General features: G+C 37.2%; 1 protein-coding gene across 1 annotated transcript; it reads right to left on the bottom strand.

Moving 5' to 3' along the window:
• Nucleotides 1–2,316: 2,316 nt before the first annotated feature.
• On the bottom strand, nt 2,317–17,892 carry LOC117332235 (canalicular multispecific organic anion transporter 2-like). Its single transcript, XM_033891120.1, has 7 exons — nt 17,602–17,892; nt 10,346–10,534; nt 9,206–9,322; nt 8,273–8,401; nt 6,757–6,879; nt 4,277–4,399; nt 2,317–2,337 (listed from the first exon to the last, which is right to left on the bottom strand). Exons 1-7 carry the CDS (start codon nt 17,659–17,661, stop codon nt 2,317–2,319), a joined length of 762 nt encoding a protein of 253 aa, XP_033747011.1. The 5' UTR covers nt 17,662–17,892.
• Between the last annotated feature and the right edge of the window lie 2,169 nt (nt 17,893–20,061).

Raw genomic sequence — 20,061 nt, 5'->3', positions numbered from 1 at the left:
AATTTAAAAACCATCCAAAAAATTGAGCCCCCCTTTTTGAAAAAAACCCCCCTTTTAAAATTTTTAGGGGCCCCCCGTATTTCCCCGTTTTGTATTTTCGGTTTTTTTTTTAAAACTCCGGGGGAAAAATTTTTGAAAAACCAAAAAATTTTAAAAAAGGCCCCCCTTTGGGGGGTTTTTTTGGGGTTTTGGGGTTTTTTCCCCCCCCCCCCGGAAATTTTGGGGGGTGGGCAACCCTTTTTAAAATTTAAACCCCCCCATTTAGGAAAGGCCGGTTTTTTGTTAAAAATTTTTTTTTTTAAAAAAAAACATCCCGGGAAGGGTTTTGGGGTTTTAATTTTTTTCCCAAACCCCAAAAAGTTTAAAAACAATTTAGTTTTTTTGGGGTTTTACCAAATGTTGCCTTTTTTTCCCCAAAAGCATGGTTTCCCAATTTAGGTTGATTAAAGGCCCTAAAAAAAATTCGTCCATGGGGTCTGGGGGGGTTCTCGATCCCCCTTTTTGTGTCCGAAAAAACCCCTTTCCCCCCAAAATCTTTTGTTACCTGGGGGGTTCTCGGGAAGGCGGAAAAGGTGTTTTTGATTGGTGGGTTTTAAAGTTTGTAAATTTATTTTGGGGGAGTGTTGGGAAAAAAATTTGGGGGGGTGTCTTTTTTAAAAGTGTTTCTTTTGGATAGTTTTGCCAAAAATTTTGGGGGGAAAAAAAATTTTTGCTTTTGGGTTTCCAAAATTTGGAAAAATTTTTTCTCACGTGGAATAGGGAAATTTTTTGGGGGGAAAAAGGGGTTTTTTAAAAGGCCCCAGGTTGTCCCAAAGTCTTCGGTGTTTTAAGGTGAAAGGGGAGGGAAGTTTTTTTTTAAAAAAATTTTTTAAATTTGGATTTTTTTTGTCGTTCGTGTATTCCCCCCGATGGATTTTTTTGTGATTTTTAAAATTTTAATACTAAGTCTGTTGGGGTCCGGGGAAAAGTTTTAAATTGAACAGGGGTTTGAATTTTTTTCCTCCCCATGTGAGGTGATTTAATGTTTCTGGGTAATTACTGAAAAAACCCGATACCCTTTTTTCTTCGAAAAGGGTTTTTGTAAGGCCCAAGGATTCAATTTTTTATGGAAAATTTTTAAAACAAAATTTTTAAATAAAAAACCTTTTTTTTTCTTTGTTCATTTTCTTTTTTTATTCCCAATAAATTCAAAAAACTTTTTTAAAAAAAAAACCTTTAAGGTTTTTAAAATAACTTTTGGGTTTATTGGAAAATCCCAAAAAAAAGCTATTCCAAAGGAAAAAAAATGACCCTATTTTCAGTTTTCCCTTTTTTTAAAAAAACTTCCCCCTTGCAAATTTCCAAAAATTATCATTAAATCCCACTTTGACTAAAAGCTTTAATTTATCTTAAAAAAAAATTATAGGGGGTTTAACCCTTTTTAAAAATCCAAAATTAAAAACCCCCCCCATTATTTAAATTAACAACTCCCCTAAAAATTTTAAACCCCAAAAAAAAAAAATTTTTTTTAAACTTGCAAAATTCCAATTTAAAAATTTGTGGCTTCCCTTTTTTCCCCCTTTTTCTAAAACTGACAAGGGATGCCAAAATTTTTCTAAAAATCCCCTTTTTGTTTTAGATTTTTTTTTTGGCCCCTTTAACTTAAAAACTTATTTTTTTCCCCCCATTAAGCCATAAAAATTTTTAAGGGCAAACCTTTATTCCCCTTTAACAAATTTTTTTTACTGATTTAGCAAAAAAGTTTGTTTATTAATTTGGAGAAAACAATTGATAAAAAAAGGTTGCCCCCTTTTTAAAAATTTTTTAAAAAAAAGGGGTTTTCCCTTGTATAAAACAAGAAAGGGTTTTCCCCCTTGTTTGCCCCATTTTCCCCCGGGGGTTCCCCCCTTTAATTTATTGCCCAAAAAATTAGGTTTTACTATTGTCAAAAAACCAATTTTTAAAAATTTTTAAAACCCCATAATTAAAAAATTTTTTTAATTAAATTACCCCGAAAAAAGGGTTCCAAACCCCCCTTAATTTTTCCTTTAAAAATTCACATTGTTCCTTTAAAAATTTTGTGACTTTTGTTCCTTTAATTTCTTAAAAAACTACCCCAAATTTTTGAGGAAAAAAAATTAAAAAAAAAAAATTTCGAAATTTTAATCAATAAAATGTTATCTTTTTTGCGTAAATTTCACCTTTTTTTTATATATTATTTTTAAAGAGGACTTTTTTTATGTAAGAAGGGTTTTTTTTTTGGGGAAAAAATATTTTTTTCAAGGTAAAGGGGGAAGTAAGTTTCCATAGTATGATGGTGTTATATCTTGCATGCTGTTAAGACGAAATCCAGAAATGCTGAAAGTAGTGATTCAGACTAATTGTTTCCAAGGTAATCATGAAAATATTTAAATTGAAAACTGCTCCATCACAAAAGGCACAACTAGATCACTTGATTGATGTGTGTTGAATATTTTGTGGAAGTTATCTTGAACAGTTTCAAAGATATGCTCAGGAAACACCTCAGGACATATGAATGAACAGACTGACAGAACTACATGTATTTGTTGAGTGGGAGATAATAACTACTCAGAGTTTTCATAGTACAGTGCAACTTCCGAAAACCGAACCTTCTAAAAACCGAACACCTCTGAATACCGAACGAATTGTCATTGTACGGAATTGGTCCTTCTTTATTATAGTATTAAAAAAATTCCAAATACCGATCCCTCTGAATTCCGAACACCGGACTGATTTTGTGTCCGGTTCCTGTTAAAATATACCAAAAATTACTTCTGAAAACCGGCCTTACCTGAGCGATTATGACACGAGGTCAGGCCAGTCAACCGTGAAACAACAACTGTGACGGGCATTGTGTGAAGCCTTATTGTCTCGGGACTTACGTAGGTGATTTGTACAGGTATCCAATATATACCCCAAGGGGGCATTATGACGGAAGGCCTAGTATATAATCAACACGACAATTATGAAACAATGCCACACTTCATTGACGCGCATCGGTTCGTTTATCTTCTCAATGCAAGTAGAGCTAGAAGCCTGAGTTTCGCATTTAATTTAAATGAGGCCCAGAAGGGGTTGTTTTCGTGAAGAAGCCCGTGATGTTTTTTTAGACAACAGCTATGTCGGAAATACGACCAGTATCATCTGATCAATTGTAATTGATATTGAAACAAAACATCTTCACACCCTTTAATATTATTTGATGTGTAAAATATTCTGTATCGGACTATTGGCCCCATCCACATGACGAGGCTTCACCGGATGTAACAAAATGTAGGCCGATCGTAAAGTGTAGTTGTACATGTGAAAATACTGTTTAAAACTATTGTTATAGTCATTTGCCTTTCTTATATATTCTGCAATATATACATTGATTAACTTTCATAATATGCATATTATTCAGACAATCCAAATAGTCTAAGTATGTACGTGCCGTTTTGTAACCGGGTGCATTCTAATAAAACATCGTCCAACCAATTATATCCGGAATTTGACCAGTCATTTTTCGATCAACTTCTCCAAACCGAACCCTCTATAAACCGAACAAATAGTCATGTCCCATGCATGTTCGGTTTATAGAGGTTCCACTGTATACACATATAGTAGAATTAACTAGGCATCAAAGTAATAACTAATCGTCTACTGCCGCTTTTCAACCCCATTTTTTATTTTACTTATTATATACTTTTGATCATTCATGCATACACTAGTAAAAAAAACTCGCACGCATCATAGGGACTCCCCGGACCATCTATACCTCCAGCCAAGCCCGTCAAAAGGACGAAGTACTGTACCTTACGGAAGCAGTGACATCATCGACTGTCAGGTGTAACTGGTGGTCTTAGACCCGGGATACATAACAGACATAATATATACTGCCCCTATTTGAACACCAATATACAAACAATAATTTCACTTTTGAACATGCATATACATATATACCTATATTTTTGTAAAGATAACTGGCATACATATAAAGATAAATTTTTAATATAATTATAAAGTAAGCCTCTTGGCTTCCTCCCACGACAAGAAAACCATAACGTTGGAATATTTCTACACCACTACAGAGCGACTGGCGTACATGGGGTTGCCCAAAACGTCCCCCCCCCCCCCCCCCCCCCCCACTCTGGTTCTGATTCAAAGTCATAGAAAATCATTAATTCATAAGTCCATTAGTGACAATAAGAGGAAAACAACCTAATTACCAATTAAATCTGTTTAATACAATAACTGTGATAAAACTTATTTTCTGACCTTTATTTTTATATCTTACCTTTTCTTCCTCATCCAATATATATAACTTATGCTCTGCAAAGCAGTGAAGGAAAAGTTGTACTATAACAAGTGGGTAGTAGCAGAAGAATGTTACGAAGAGGAACAGATTCGTGTCATACTCCTGTAAAATAAAACAGATTTGTGTCATACTCCTGTAAAATAAAACAAATTTGTCATACTCCTGTAAAATAATACAGATTTGTGTCATACTCCTGTAAAATAAAACAGATTTGTGTCATACTCCTGTAAATTGAAACAGATTGATGTCATACACCTTTCCCCCAAAAAAAAACCCCCCCCCCCCCCTTGTTAAAAAGCATAAAAAATTCTAAGCAAAAAAAAAAAGGGAAAACCCCCTTTTACAAAAAAGGGGAAAAAACGGGTCCCCCTGGGACCGGGTTCCCCCTTTTCCCCCCAAATTAAAGCCCCCCCAAAAAAAAAAATTTTTTATTAAACCGGGGTAGAAAAAATGTTACAAAAAAATTCCCCCGTTAAAAAAACGGGGAAAAAACCCAAAAAAAAAAAAAAAAAATTTTTAAAGGGAAAAAATTTTTCAAGGGAAAATAAAAATTTTTTGATAAAGGGGGGGCCCCCCAACCTAAAAAAAAAAGGCCTTTTTTTCCCTTTTTCACCCAAAGATACAGAATTTTTATGTCTGTTGCAGGATAAATAGAATACATGGTCAGTGTCTTAAGATATAAGCTGTATTTTTGGCTCGGGACAGAAAGACAAAAGTGGCTCGCCAAGGCTCGCCACTTTTGTCTTTCTTTACCCTCGCCAAAATACAGCTTATATTTTAAGACACTGACCATGTATTCTCTATATACTATCTTGCATTGATATAAGATTTGCATCACCTTATATTATATGAGTGATTAGATGGCATGCTATACTCTCTTCAGTGACTACTAAGAATGTTTAATTTTTACAGCTTGAGGAATAACATCTTTTTGTCAAGAAGTCAGGAGTAAGTTTCCATAGTATGATGGAGTTATATCATGCATGCTGTTGAGACAAAATCCAGAAATGCTGAAAGTAGTGATTCAGACTAATTGTTTCCAAGGTAATCATGAAAATATTTAAATTGAAAACTGCTCCATCACAAAAGGCACAACTAGATCACTTGATTGATGTTTGTTGAATATTTTGTGAAGTTATCTTGAACAGTTTCAAAGATATGCTAAGGAAACACCTCAGGACATATGAATGAACAGACTGACAGAACTACATGTATTTGTTGAGTGGGAGATAATAACTACTCAGAGTTTTCATAGTATACACATATAGTAGAATTAACTAGGCATCAAAGTCATAATTAATCGTCTACTGCCGCTTTTTCCCCCATTTTTATTTTACTTATTATATACTTTTGATCATAATCACGCATACACTAGTATAAACAAGTGCATGATCAATGATTGCGAAAGCTCACCGGTGGCAGCAATCACACTATGCATTCATTTTTTTATGTTTGTATAATCATGTCATTTCGAAATTGTATGTCACATAATATCGCTCCTAGACCTCTAATGGATGTATTAACCAAATAAGAAGGGTGTGGACTTACAAGCTTTCCAAAACTAACCCCCAAAATCTTTAAGTGGGTTTTTGTGTCAAAAAAAGTGGGTCCACTAAATGGTAAAATGACCCAAAAAAATCACAATTTTTTTCTGCATGACTTTGCCATAACATCACTCCTATACCTCTAATAAATGTATAAACTAAATTAGAAGGGTGTGAGGTGTATACTTTTGAACTTACAAGCTTTCCAAAAACTTACCCCAAAAACTTTAAAGTTTTGGGGTTGGACACCGACGCCGACGCCGGGGTACTGACAGCATTAGCTCTCGGTTACTCGTAACCGGTGAGCTAAAAAACTTGCACGCATCATAGGGACTCCCTGGACCATCTACATCTGTATATCTCTAGTCAAACCCGTCGAAAGGATGAAGAACTGTACCTTACGGAAGCAGTAACATCATCGACTGTCAGGTGTAACTGGTGGTCTTAGACCCGGAATACATAACAGACATAATATATATCGCCCCTATTTGAACACCAATATACAAACAATAATTTCACTTTTGAACATGCATACAGTATATATATATATACCTATATTTTTGTAAAGATAACTGGCATACATATAAAGATAATTTTTTAATATAATTATAAAGTAAGCCTCTTGGCTCCCTCCCGTCGCCCTCCCACAACAAGAAAACCATAACGTTGGAATATTTCTACACCACTACAGAGCGACTGGCGTACATGGGATTGCCCAAAGCGCCCCCCCCCCCCCCCCCCCCCCCCCCCCCCCCACACACACACACACTGGTTCTGATTCAAAGTCATAGAAAATCATTAATTCATAAGTCCATTAGTGACAATAAGAGGTAAACAACCTAATTACCAGTTAAATCAGTTTAATACAATAACTGTGATAAAACTTATTTTCTGACCTTTATTTTTATATCTTACCTTTTCTTCCTCATCCAATATATATAACTTATGCTCTGCAAAGCAGTGAAGGAAAAGTTGTACTATAACAAGTGGGTAGTAGCAGAAGAATGTTACGAAGAGGAACAGATTTGTGTCATACTCCTGTAAAATAAAACAAATTTGTCATACTCCTGTAAAATAATACAGATTTGTGTCATACACCTGTAAAATAAAACAGATTTGTGTCATACTCCTGTAAAATAATACAGATTTGTGTCATACTCCTGTAAAATAATACAGATTTGTGTCATACACCTGTAAAATAATACAGATTTGTGTCATACACCTGTAAAATAAAACAGATTGGTGTCATACACCTGTAAAATAATACAGATTTGTGTCATACACCTGTAAAATTATAGATTTGTGTCATACACCTGTAAAATGAAATAGATATGTGTCATACTCCTGTAAAATAAAACAGATTTGTGTCATACTCCTGTAAAATAAAACAAATTTGTCATATTCCTGTAAAATAATACAGATTTGTGTCATACTCCTGTAAAATGAAACAGATTTGTGTCATATACTCCTGTAAAATGAAATAGATTTGTGTCATACTCCTGTAAAATAAAACAGATTTGTGTCATACTCCTGTAAAATAATACAGATTTGTGTCATACTCCTGTAAAATAATACAGATTTGTGTCATACTCCTGTAAAATAATACAGATGTGTCATACTCCTGTAAAATAATACAAATTTGTGTCATACTCCTGTAAAATAATACAGATTTGTGTCATACTCCTGTAAAATAATACAGATTTGTGTCATACTCCTGTAAAATAATACAGATTTGTGTCATACTCCTGTAAAATAATACAGATTTGTGTCATACTCCTGTAAAATCAAACAGATTTGTGTCATACTCCTGTAAAATCAAACAGATTTGTGTCATATACTCCTGTAAAATCTTCTAGTATGGATACATAATGGGATTCAGTAGAGATCCTTTTATGTGGTGAACATTATGCATAGAAATAAAGGCTTCTCAACATCCAAGAAGATCTTCTTTATTGTGGTCAATACAGAGCAACATTTTCTATCACAATAGTTCTATAATAATTATGAAGTCAGAATGCTATGTATCCATAACATCGCAATGTTACTAACAACTGTCTGTCTTGAACAGCAAAATTGCCCTTCAGAGCATCTGAAAGTAAAAGTCATCCAAATGGCTGCCTAGTGGTCGAAGCATTTGTTGATGACTTCCAGACCACAATAAAGAAGTTAACTTTTCTTGGGTGTTGAAAAGGCTTTATTTCTCTGTGTTATGTTCTAAATAATAATTAAACAAATAACAGAAAAATGAAGAAACTGCACTTTTATTCTAAAAGATAAACATTTAAAGTTTTTTTTTCCTAACTTAACATATGCATCATTGTAATGGGGACCAGATTGTGACAAATATTTTGAAAATGAAATTCTATTCTTCATTTCAACTTATTCTTTATTCAAAACCAAGACCAGGAGAATTAATACATGTATGCCATACCTCATTCATAAGTTTGGTGTATGTAGGTATAATTCCAGCGATGACCATCAGCAGCCAGAAGAGAAACAGAAGGCCAGATGTGTGGGTACCCTTTACCCGCAGGATATGGGTCAGTAGGCCCGATATGATCTGAGAATATCATTGACAAATATTACAGGTTGGCAAAGGACAAATTCAATGCGATATAATACAAATCAGAACTGGCATGTTTTCTACATTTTTGTATCTCTCCAAATCCTAAGAGTTAACCACTTCAAAAATGAGAATATATCAAAGCATCAGATCAGTCCATCAGTGTAAAAATTGAGCCATTCAAATCATTAAGGAATCAATGAAGCAATTACACCACCTAACAACACAGCCACACAATACAGACAATGTTATAGTTCTGGTGTGTTAAATTTTGGTGCTCTGATACTATGTGCCAAAAACCCCAAAATAAAACCAAAACCAAAATATCTCAGTTTGCAGAAACATAGCTCTGGACAACAAAGAGACAGATGATATCTGACCGATGGTCTTAGTCAACAACATACAGTAATAACACTTACATTTACTAATGTCATAAATACTGTACATAAGATTGTGTCAACCATGAAAAGTGTGTTGAAATTCACCAGCTGTCCTATGTGTGAAATTATTGGAAACCTTTCACATATCATATCTTATGAATATGTGTTATGTGATAAAAAGAATCATGTATCAGATCTTGAATGGGTTCCTATAACTAAAAAGACAGGAAATGTTGTAATACGTTAAAATTTGATGCAGGGTTGATGGCACCGCTAATTTCGACACACCAAAATAAAACCACCCTGTTTTGACTTAAAACTTTACAACTTACAGTATCAGAGCTAGCTGTTGACACAACATGGGTAACACTGGATTACACAAAAGAACATGATGGTTACTGATAATCTTGCTGATACTTACAAAAGCCAGCATTTTGAGGCTGCAGGCAACTATAACTGCTACTGGAAATTCTTCATGTACTTTGGTATAGTAGACCAGCTCAACCAATACCACACACACAAGTAACACATTCACCAGCTGAAACAAACATTCTTCTATTAACAGAGTTTGTGTTGGATTATAAATGGGGACATCCTTTTTATATACAATAGATAACAGAGGGATCATGGCGACCACCATTCTGTCAAATGAAAGACTGATCTTTTCTCCTCTTTTCCGTTCTTTCACTATCAAATGAAAAGGATCCATTTTTTTTCAGGAAATTCATTCAAATTTTACGAGGGACCCTATATTTAGCCCACCATCATCAGATGGGTAGTATAAAATGAGGTCCCTCATAAAATTTGAATGAACTTCCTGAAAAAAATGGATCCTTTTAATTTGAGATGCTTCAAAAAACTATGGGACAGCTAAGAGAACCCTCACTATCTTAAATTGTATTCTGTTTGTACATATATAGGATGCAGGGCCATGTTGTAAACTAGACATTGTCTAAATATGTAACCCTGGATAAATAAAAGATATTATTATTATTATATATGTTGTTCTAGTATACATAGAATTATAGTAAACTTTTATTATAATCTTTAATTGTCTAGTATAATATAATTATAGTTAACTTTTATCACAATTTTTAATTGTCTAGTATACATAGAATTATACTTTTATCATAATCTTTAATTGTTTAGTATACATATAACTATAGTAAACTTTTATCGTAAGCTTTAATTGTCTAGTATAATATAATTATAGTTAACTTTTATCACAATTTTTAATTGCTAAATAACTGTACAAGATTTTGTTAATTATAATATAAACATATGTGTATATTCCTATACCTTTACATGTGTATAGATTCACTTTCTTGATTGTTTAAAGATGCCATATTAAATCTCATTATATATTTAGTGATGGAAATTTCTGTTTTAAATCCCAGGTCTTTACAATTCTTTCAATAACACTATAGTAGCCTGGTAGTAAAACTACCTTTCAGGTTTGCACAAATAAGTTGTGATAAAATATTATTGTTTGTTACAAATTGATTTCAATCAGATCTGACTAGGGAAATATTTACTAAGTCTCTATCCCAATATACTGTACCAGTTTTGCGACATGGAAACAGCAACACGGACTGGTGACAACGAATTTGTCGCTGAACTGTCTGTGTAGGTAAAACAGGTAGAAGGGAAAAGACAGCAGAAGAACTCCACACGGTATCCATACCAACAATGTTTGCTGGAAACACTCGCTAAACTCTGGGAATGATCCATCAATTACCTCCGAGAAATTCTGTGCAAAGAAAATAATTATAGTATCCGATTTTATTAAACATGCGCCAAAGTAGCCAATGAAACATCTAACACCAGGGTTTCCATTATTTTGATCTATACATTTAAGCATTGAACAGTGTACATTTTCATGTAACAGGTTTCCATGACACATTAAAACCACCATTCAACACTTTTATTTACATTGCATTACCATTTTCATCAATTTTGAAAACTGAACCAACAAAAAATACAAAAAAATGCAGCCTATTTTTTAATGTCACCACTGGCCCCGGTGTTACAGTCTAAGGCACTAGGTGTTATAGGCCTATGGTGGAAACATACTGCCTCTTAGCATCATGTCAATAGGAAAATGCTGAGCAAAGGTAAACATAATTGCATGACTATAACCACTGACTTCTATATCTCTCAGTACACATGCTATTGTAAAAGTAGAGAGTATACTTTGTAGTTCACCTTACAAGATTAGCGGGAATTTCCCTTTAGCATATATAGCTACATCTTCGCTAGCCAAGGCTTCTGATTACGTTACACTCCACGAACCCTTGGCAGATATAGGCGTCAGTTCTGGCCCTCTAGCGGTGATTCGAAATTACCACCCTTCATGCATGAAATTTTCGACCAATCAAAACAAGCGTTACCGATTTACTTCATCGGTGATGTTTACAAACACACATCAAGGTTTGCTGTTATTTCGATGAGATATGTGATCAATGACTTATATGAATTGATCAAACACTGCGAATGTTCCCCCAAAGATTGTGATTTTTGTATTTAGGTAAAATGCCATGACATAGTCGGCAATGTAGCTCTGTACTGGGTGTCGCATTTTTTGTTTACTGCGAAACCAATTAAGCCAGAATGTAAAACGCGATTTGATTGGGTGCCCTGGGATTCCAGGGCGCAACGGTTTGAACACGACTATATCCGCCAAGGGTTCGTGGAGTGTAACGTAATCAGAAGCCTTGGCTAGCGAAGATGATATAGCTAGTGGTAGGATGTTTGCCTTCAGACCGAAAGGCCATTAGTTGGAGCCCCAGCACTGGCAGGGACAGGGTATTTTTCATTACTCCTTCTATTATTACAGATTTGGTGCCATTGACCACTACATATGAAAGCTAAAGGAGATTAAGAGAGTTATAGATCCTGTGTTGTGGTGGTCTTTGAGGACGAAAGAGGGAGTTTAACGTATAAAAGTAGAGAGTATAAGGTTCACCTAAGCTCAGTGTATATACGTATTCAAACCGAAATGGGTACTCCAATGTATTAAGATATGCATGGACAAGTGGGAATTTCCCTTTAGCCTACTGGTAGGATGTTCGCCTTGAGAGCGAAAGGTCACTAGTTCGAGTCCCAGTGCGGGGAGGGTATGTTTCATTTTTCCTCCCTATTACACTAAACTGGTTCTGCAAACGGCTAAATATTCCATTTAGTTATAAAAGAAAATGATAGAATCAAAGAAACATGAACTTCAATTAAGACATCAAACAATTCATATATATGTTGCTTGTCAATTGTAAATAATTATTTAATGCAATCATTATTAATTCACATATACATATAGAAAATGACTTTAGGCCAGAGCTGGGCCATTACATGGAGATCTTTTTTTCGGTTTGTTTTTGTTTAACGTCCTATTAACAGCCATGGTCATTTAAGGACGTGCTAGGTTTTGGACATGGAGATCAACTGTTAGTTTAACTATAAAAGTAAACAGTTAAGTGAGATAACTTTTGAATGCATTTACATAACTTACTTTTTCTTAGTGATATCGTCTCAAGAGATGTACAAATGTAGTTATTAAAGTGATATCACGTCTGTGAAACTTTTTAATTCAAATAAACATGAGCACATACATGTATGATGGTGGGAAAGAAGTCCTGGAGAACAATGAAAGTGAAAAAGATGTTGGAGTAACCATTGACAGCCACCTTACATTTGGAAAACATATACAGATGATTGATTGCCTATAGAGGATCAATAGGTCCTACTACTGTCTACAGAGAACCAATAGGTCCTACTACTGTCTACAGAGGACCATTAGGTCCTACTACTGTCTACAGAGGACCAATAGGTCCTACTACTGTCTATACAGGACCAATAGGTCCTACTACTGTCTATACAGGACCAATAGGTCCTACTACTGTCTACAGAGGACCATTAGGTCCTACTACTGTCTATACAAGACCAATAGGTCCTGCTACTGCTTATAGAGGACCAATAGGTCCTACGACTGTCCATACGGGACCAATAGGTCCTACTACTGTCTATACAGGACCAATAGGTCCTACTACTGTCTACAGAGGACCATTAGGTCCTACTACTGTCTATACAAGACCAATAGGTCCTACTCTGAGCTGTCTACACAGGACCAATAGGTCCTACTACTGTCTATAGAGAACCAATAGGTCCTACTACTGTCTATAGAGAACCAATAGCTCCTACTACTGTCTACAGAGAACCAATAGGTCCTAATACTGCCTATACAGGACCAATAGATCCTACTCTGAGCTGCCTATACAGGACCAATAGGTCCTAACACTGCATATACAGGACCAATAGGTCCAACTCCAAGCTGCCTATTGAGGACCAATAGGTCCTACTACTGTCTACAGAGAACCAATAGGTCCTAATACTGCCTATACAGGACCAATAGATCCTACTCTGAGCTGTCTATACAGGACCAATAGGTCCTAACACTGCATATACAGGACCAATAGGTCCAACTCCAAGCTGCCTACTCAGGACCAATAGGTCCTACTACTGTCTACAGAGGACCAATATGTCCTACTACTCTCTACAGAGAACCAATAGCTCCTACTACTGCCTATACAAGACCAATAGGTCCTACTACGGTCTATACAGGACCAATAGGTCCTACTACTGCCTATACAGGACCAACAGGTCCTACTACTGTCTACAGAGGACCAATAGGTCCTAATACTGCCTATACATGACCAATAGGTCCTACTACTGCCTATACAGGACCAATAGATCCTACTCTGAGCTGCTTATACAGAACCAATAGGTCCTAATACTGCATATACAGGACCAATAGGTCCTACTACTGTCTACAGAGGACCAATAGGTCCTAATACTGCATATACATGACCAATAGGTCCTACTACTGCCTATACAGGACCAATAGATCCTACTCTGAGCTGCCTATACAGAACCAATAGGTCCTACTACTGCCTATACAGGACCAATAGGTCCTACTCCGAGCTGCCTATTGAGGACCAATAGGTCCTACTACTGTCTACAGAGAACCAATAGCTCCTACTACTGCCTATACAAGACCAATAGGTCCTACTACTGTCTATACAGGACCAATAGGTCCTACTACTGTCTACAGAGGACCAATAGGTCCTTCTACTGTCTACAGAGAACCATTAGGTTCTACTACTGCCTATACAGGACCAATAGGTCCTACTCCAAGCTGCCTATTGAGGACCAATAGGTCCTTCTACTGCCTAAACAGGACCAATAGGTCCTACTACTGTCCACAGAGGACCAATAGGTCCTACTACTGTCTACAGAGAACCAATAGATCCTACTACTGCCTTTACAGGACCAATAGGTCCTACTCCAAGCTGCCTATTGAGGACCAATAGGTCCTACTACTGTCTACAGGGAACCAATAGCTCCTACTACTGCCTATACAGGACCAATAGGTCCTACTACTGTCTATACAGGACCAATAGCTCCTACTACTGTCTATAGAGGATCAATAGGTCCTACTACTGTCTATAGAGGATCAATAGGTCCTACTACTGTCTACAGAGAACCAATAGGTCCTACTACTGTCTATAGAGGACCAATAGGTCCTACTACTGTCTATAGAGGACCAATAGGTCCTACTACTGTCTATAGAGGATCAATAGGTCCTACTACTGTCTACAGAGAACCAATAGCTCCTACTACTGCCTATACAGGACCAATAGGTCCTACTACTGTCTATACAGGACCAATAGGTCCTACTACTGTCTATACAGGACCAATAGGTCCTACTACTGTCTATAGAGGACCAATAGCTCCTACTACTGTCTACACAGGATCAATAGGTCCTACTACTGTCTATAGAGGATCAATAGCTCCTACTACTGTCTATACAGGACCAATGGGTCCTACTCTGAGCCGCTCTACAGAGGATCAATAGGTCCTACTACTGTCTATAAAGGACCAATAGGTCCTACTACTGTCTATAGAGAAAATGGGTCCTACTACTGTCTATAGAGGATCAATAGGTCCTACTCCGAGCTGCCTATTTAGGACCAATAGGTCCTGCAGGCGGAAACTATGTAAGTTAATAAAGTAAGTGATATTCGCTTATTAGCTATAAATGGAATAAAAACGTAGTAAAACGGCGACCCATGGTGTTGGTCATCTTTGCTAGCCAAGGCTTCCGATTATGTTACACATCACAAATGTTCGTGGAGTGTCATCAGACGCCTTGGCTAGTGAAGATGGGTGTTGGTACAACCAGAGACAATGTCTGACCCGAAACAACAGTTAATTGTGTTTACAAGGATCAGTTTTGACGATCAACACACACTAGGGTCATGTCTAGTCTTATTATTATTTTTTTAATCTGGCTATTCTTTTTAACTAGACATTCCCCTGTGATGCAATACATAGAGGATAATCGGTCTTTGATTAATGAACATGCTTTACACCTTACATAGTTAGCACTGAGGGCTTGGCACGAATTTCCAAATGATAGTCCATATATATATATATGTATGTATTATAGTGACACTATAACATATATATATATGTGAAGTGTCATTTGGAAAATAGTGCCAAGACCCTGTGATAGTTAAGGCCAAATCTCGATGACTTGGACAAAGGAGAATTTTAAAATATTATTTAATATATAAATTCAGAGACATATATGTCTCTGATAAATTATAAATGATCATTTAGATTCCCTGTTAAGGTTCATGACCAGACCTCCAGTAAATATTATTTGCTATTGAAATAATTTGTACAAACACCAGGGTGTTTGCGAGATTAGCTATGGTTTTACCTGTGTTTCTTTTGAAAATGGAACACTCTTGTATTCATAAATGCCTACCAACTCTTCCTAATAAACCAAATTGTTGGTTTGTTTATTGCGAGAATAAGTAGAAACTTCAAAAAAAAATCTATCTCAAAACAAGTAACAGGTACGAAATTATACTTTTCTATGGATAACCAAATGGCATTTACAAAGGTACTCATATGCTTGAATTCTAAAAATTCATCTTGGATTTTGACTTTCAGTGTTGCAAACTCACCTACCCTATGTATCAACAGACCACTTCAGAGGGGTAGGTTCATGTGTCAATGATTTTTTAGTATTTATAATCAATACTCAGGTAAAATATTGATAGCAGTACCTTTCAGACAAATTGATAAACAACTTGTTTTGTTTTTATAATGATGCTAGTTCCAGAAATGGCTCTGGATTTCTTTGAAATGAAATAAATTTTGCCATTGGATTTGATAATATTGGGCAATGTAAAGGTGAAATACACAGATAGTATGTCCTTGGATTGTAAAAGTGCAAGGTAACCTGGGGTCCATTGCGGGTACAGTACACATTTTCAATAGAATCTTACGTAACAACGTGTTTCAGTTTCGTTAAATACCCAATGCAGTACCTCACCAGCAAAACCTGTTTAGAAGTCGGAAAGGTGTCTGCGGTCAAGCATGACGGTGTTACAATAGGATTCACAGAGTGTTGTCTCAATAGCCCTGGGCATATACGGCCAGGTGTGATTACCGTAGTCGCTTCGTAAGAAGTCCTGGGTTTACATGTAAAATAAATCTGAACGGAGATTTTATATCGGAAGTGTAGACATGTACCTTAAAGGCTTTTATGCATCGGGCAAAATGACCTTGACGGGGGCGCTTGACGGCAAAGTTTGACCTTCAACTGCGACCTGGAGTAATTATTTGTTTCCATGTAAAATCATAATTCTGTTGTATGGAACACAACATACACCACTGTTATGTCTGGCTCAAGAAAGGTCGGTTGTCCTCCCAGGAGAAATCGTCCAACCACAGGGAGCTCAACGTCTCAGCAACTGTTCCACTGAAAAATCTCGTAAATTCTCGTGCGACGGGTTTCCTGCGCATTGATACACATGTACAGGCAGAGACACAAATACTGTAGGAACTAAGTCAAAACTATCTTGCATTGGAATACGATTGGCATCACTAATATTGTATTGGCATGGCCCCGGGGCCGGGGGTCCTAGACTAATTGATTTGTTATGTAATTTTCTTTCGCCTAAGGATGGTTTAGACTGAATTTGGACAGAACCCTGCCACTGAATCAAAACAGAATAGGGATGTTAAAGAATTTGCAATATTTCCCATAATCCTCAGAAAAATACAAAATAAATCCACTTTACCCAGAGACATATATACAGATATATGTCTCTGCTTTACCCAAGGATGCTTTCATTTCTACAGAGGAAGAAGTCGTTTATAGCAATATACACGTGTAGTCAATTCAGAGACGTATATATTTGTATATCTGATATACACGTCTCTGGTCAAATGGACCCCTTTTGCCCCGCCCCTCAGGCCACTGGGGGTCAGCTCCCCCATTTGTGCAATTTGGAATCACCTATGATTTGTGCCAGGAGAGCTTATTGTCAAATTCCAATCAGTCGCGGTTTTTAAACAAAAATTTTGACGGACGGACATCAGACGGACGCCACGGTATAACATATGCTAGCATTAAGTGAGTTAATTCAACACTGAAATAAACAAAGTAGAATGGCTTTTGCTAATATAGCCGAATCATAATGCCTCTCGGGTGGGGGCTCAACTTTATATCAAGTTTCAACGAAGACTCCCGTCAAAGATGGGCGTAAGAAACCGTATACTGACTGATCAGCAGTTTGGTAGAATCACTTAGTAGTATCGCGAACGTTATGAAGTTATTTATTCATAAAAAGGAAATTTTCATTTCAGCTTTGAATTTTCTACTATGTTATATTGTTACAATCAAGTGGCATAAAAAGCAATGTAATGCGGATCTTAAGTAAAAAGAAGAGGAAAAAAAACATTTACCAAAATACTGGAACCTTTACAAAATTTCCACATGAAGTCATCAGGTTCGTTAATCGCCATCTTTCCGTTTTCACTCGAAACTTTCGATTCTATATCCACATCGCCACCATTCGATCACACAATTAGTCACTAATCCTCATAAAACTATCATCCTCGGTAGATAAAAATCAACGGTATAAAGGGGAACACGGAGATTCCAGGTATCTACGCTATGATGATATCCATTGATGTCCATTGACAGTGTTATACATATCGTAGTCCCGTGATCGCCTCGCTCCGGATGACTTCTATTACTCGTGACGGAGTTTAAACATTCTACAATGGCACGTAAGAAAACTTTAACGACTGCTAATTAACAAATTATAAAAAGATAAAGTTTACTTTAATATAATGTAGGGTTTATCCACACGTCAATCACGCGGTATGAGATAGAGTATACCGTATATGTATCAAATGAATACAAAGTATATTTTTTCGGGTATCTCCCGTTTTAGCCATAACGCAGTAAAATATTAAAATACAAAGATAATGATTTAAATCGGGGGCGTGTGCTTAGTCCAAATTTCGATTTGGTTGTAGTCCGGAAATTGTGAAGTCAACGTCTGGTTGCGATTTTTCATAATATATTTAATTTTACTCTCATTTGCTATAATTATTCGGTGCATTCTGAAGTATTAAATATGTAGTCCGGTTAAAACGAGAGTGTCTTGCATGGCGGATTCAGTTAGGATCCTGTGACTATACAGAACAAATATGTAACGAAAAAAATGATATAACAATTCACCAGCTCACATGACAAGAGTGAACACAATCACGGAGTCACGTGACGCACTGTCGTCTTCTATGTTAATGATAACATGACTACTCAGGCGGAACAGCCGGCAGCAAATCACACAGGTACCCAAGCTTCCCACCTGTCCCAGTGAATATAGCATCTTTTCAAATGTTTAGGGGGCTAATCAACATTCGTTAAAAGTAATACCGATCGGTGTTCATTATATTATGGTAAACACCGAATTTGTGAAGTGTATCATTTTAGCGAATGCACACACTACATGGTAAGGGTACACACTGTAACAATCGGATACCAGAGGTACATTGTAACTCTGTGTAACTTAAAATCCCAGTTATACAAAAATGGAATGGAAAAAAAAAGATTTTATACTTGGAGCACTAAAACATGGCGTGAAGAATCATATACAATATGTACGTTATGTATTTCTATACACTAACCATGAGCTGGTACATGTATCCCGGGAACTGAACATGGCATGGTACACGTATCCCGGGAACTGAACATGGCATGGTACACGTATCCCGGGAACTGAACATGAGCTGGTACACGTTTCCCGGGAACTGTACATGGCATGGTACACGTATCCCGGGAACTGAACATGGCATGGTACACGTATCCCGGGAACTGAACATGAGCTGGTACACGTGTCCCGGGAACTGAACATGGCATGGTACACGTATCCCGGGAACTGAACATGAGTTGGTACACGTTTCCCGGGAACTGAACATAGCATGGTACACGTATCCCGGGAACTGAACATGGCATGGTACACGTTTCCCGGGAACTTTACATGAGCTAGTACATGTATCCCGGGAACTGAACATTGCATGGTACACGTATCCCGGGAACTGAACATGGCATGGTACACGTTTCCCGGGAACTTTACATGAGCTAGTACATGTATCCCGGGAACTGAACATTGCATGGTACACGTACCCCGGGAACTGAACATGGCCTGGTACATGCATTCCGGGAACTGAACATTGCATGGTACATGCATCCCGGGAACTGAACATGGCCTGGTACATGTATCCCGGGAACTGAACATGGCCTGGTACACGTATCCCGGGAACTGAACATGAGCTGGTACACGTATCCCGGGAACTGAACATGGCATGGTACATGTATCCCGGGAACTGAACATGAGCTGGCACACGTTTCCCGGGAACTGAACATGAGCTGGTACACGTTTCCCAGGAACTGTACATGGCATGGTACACGTATCCCGGGAACTGAACATGGCATGGTACACGTATCCCGGAAACTGAACATGAGCTGGTACACGTTTCCCGGGAACTGAACATGAGCTGGTATATGTATCCCGGGAACTGAACATGAGTTGGTACACGTATCCCGGGAACTGAACATGGCATGGTACACGTTTCCCGGGAACTTTACATGAGCTAGTACATGTATCCCGGGAACTGAACATTGCATGGTACACGTACCCCGGGAACTGAACATGGCCTGGTACATGCATCCCGGGAACTGAACATTGCATGGTACATGCATCCCGGGAACTGAACATGGCCTGGTACATGTATCCCGGGAACTGAACATGGCCTGGTACACGTGTCCCGGGAACTGACCATGAGCTGGTACACGTGTCCCGGGAACTGAACATGGCCTGGTACACGTATCCCGGGAACTGAACATGGCCTGGT

The sequence above is a fragment of the Pecten maximus genome, chromosome 8 (genome assembly GCF_902652985.1).
Source record: "Pecten maximus chromosome 8, xPecMax1.1, whole genome shotgun sequence".
Lineage (NCBI taxonomy): Eukaryota > Metazoa > Mollusca > Bivalvia > Pectinida > Pectinidae > Pecten > Pecten maximus.
Note: the sequence above shows the minus strand (reverse complement) of the source record. Positions and strands in the feature narration are given on the sequence as shown.

Bases quoted from the DNA above. Each gene is read 5' to 3' on its own strand.
- LOC117332235 (XM_033891120.1), bottom strand. From the start codon at position 17,661: ATGGCGATTAACGAACCTGATGACTTCATGTGGAAATTTTGTAAAGGT. The intron at 8,402-9,205 runs GTAAGTATCAGC...TGATATTCTCAG, and splicing joins GCCTCAAAATGCTGGCTTTT to ATCATATCGGGCCTACTGAC. The intron at 6,880-8,272 runs GTATGGCATACA...TTTATTTTACAG, and splicing joins ACACCAAACTTATGAATGAG to GAGTATGACACAAATCTGTT.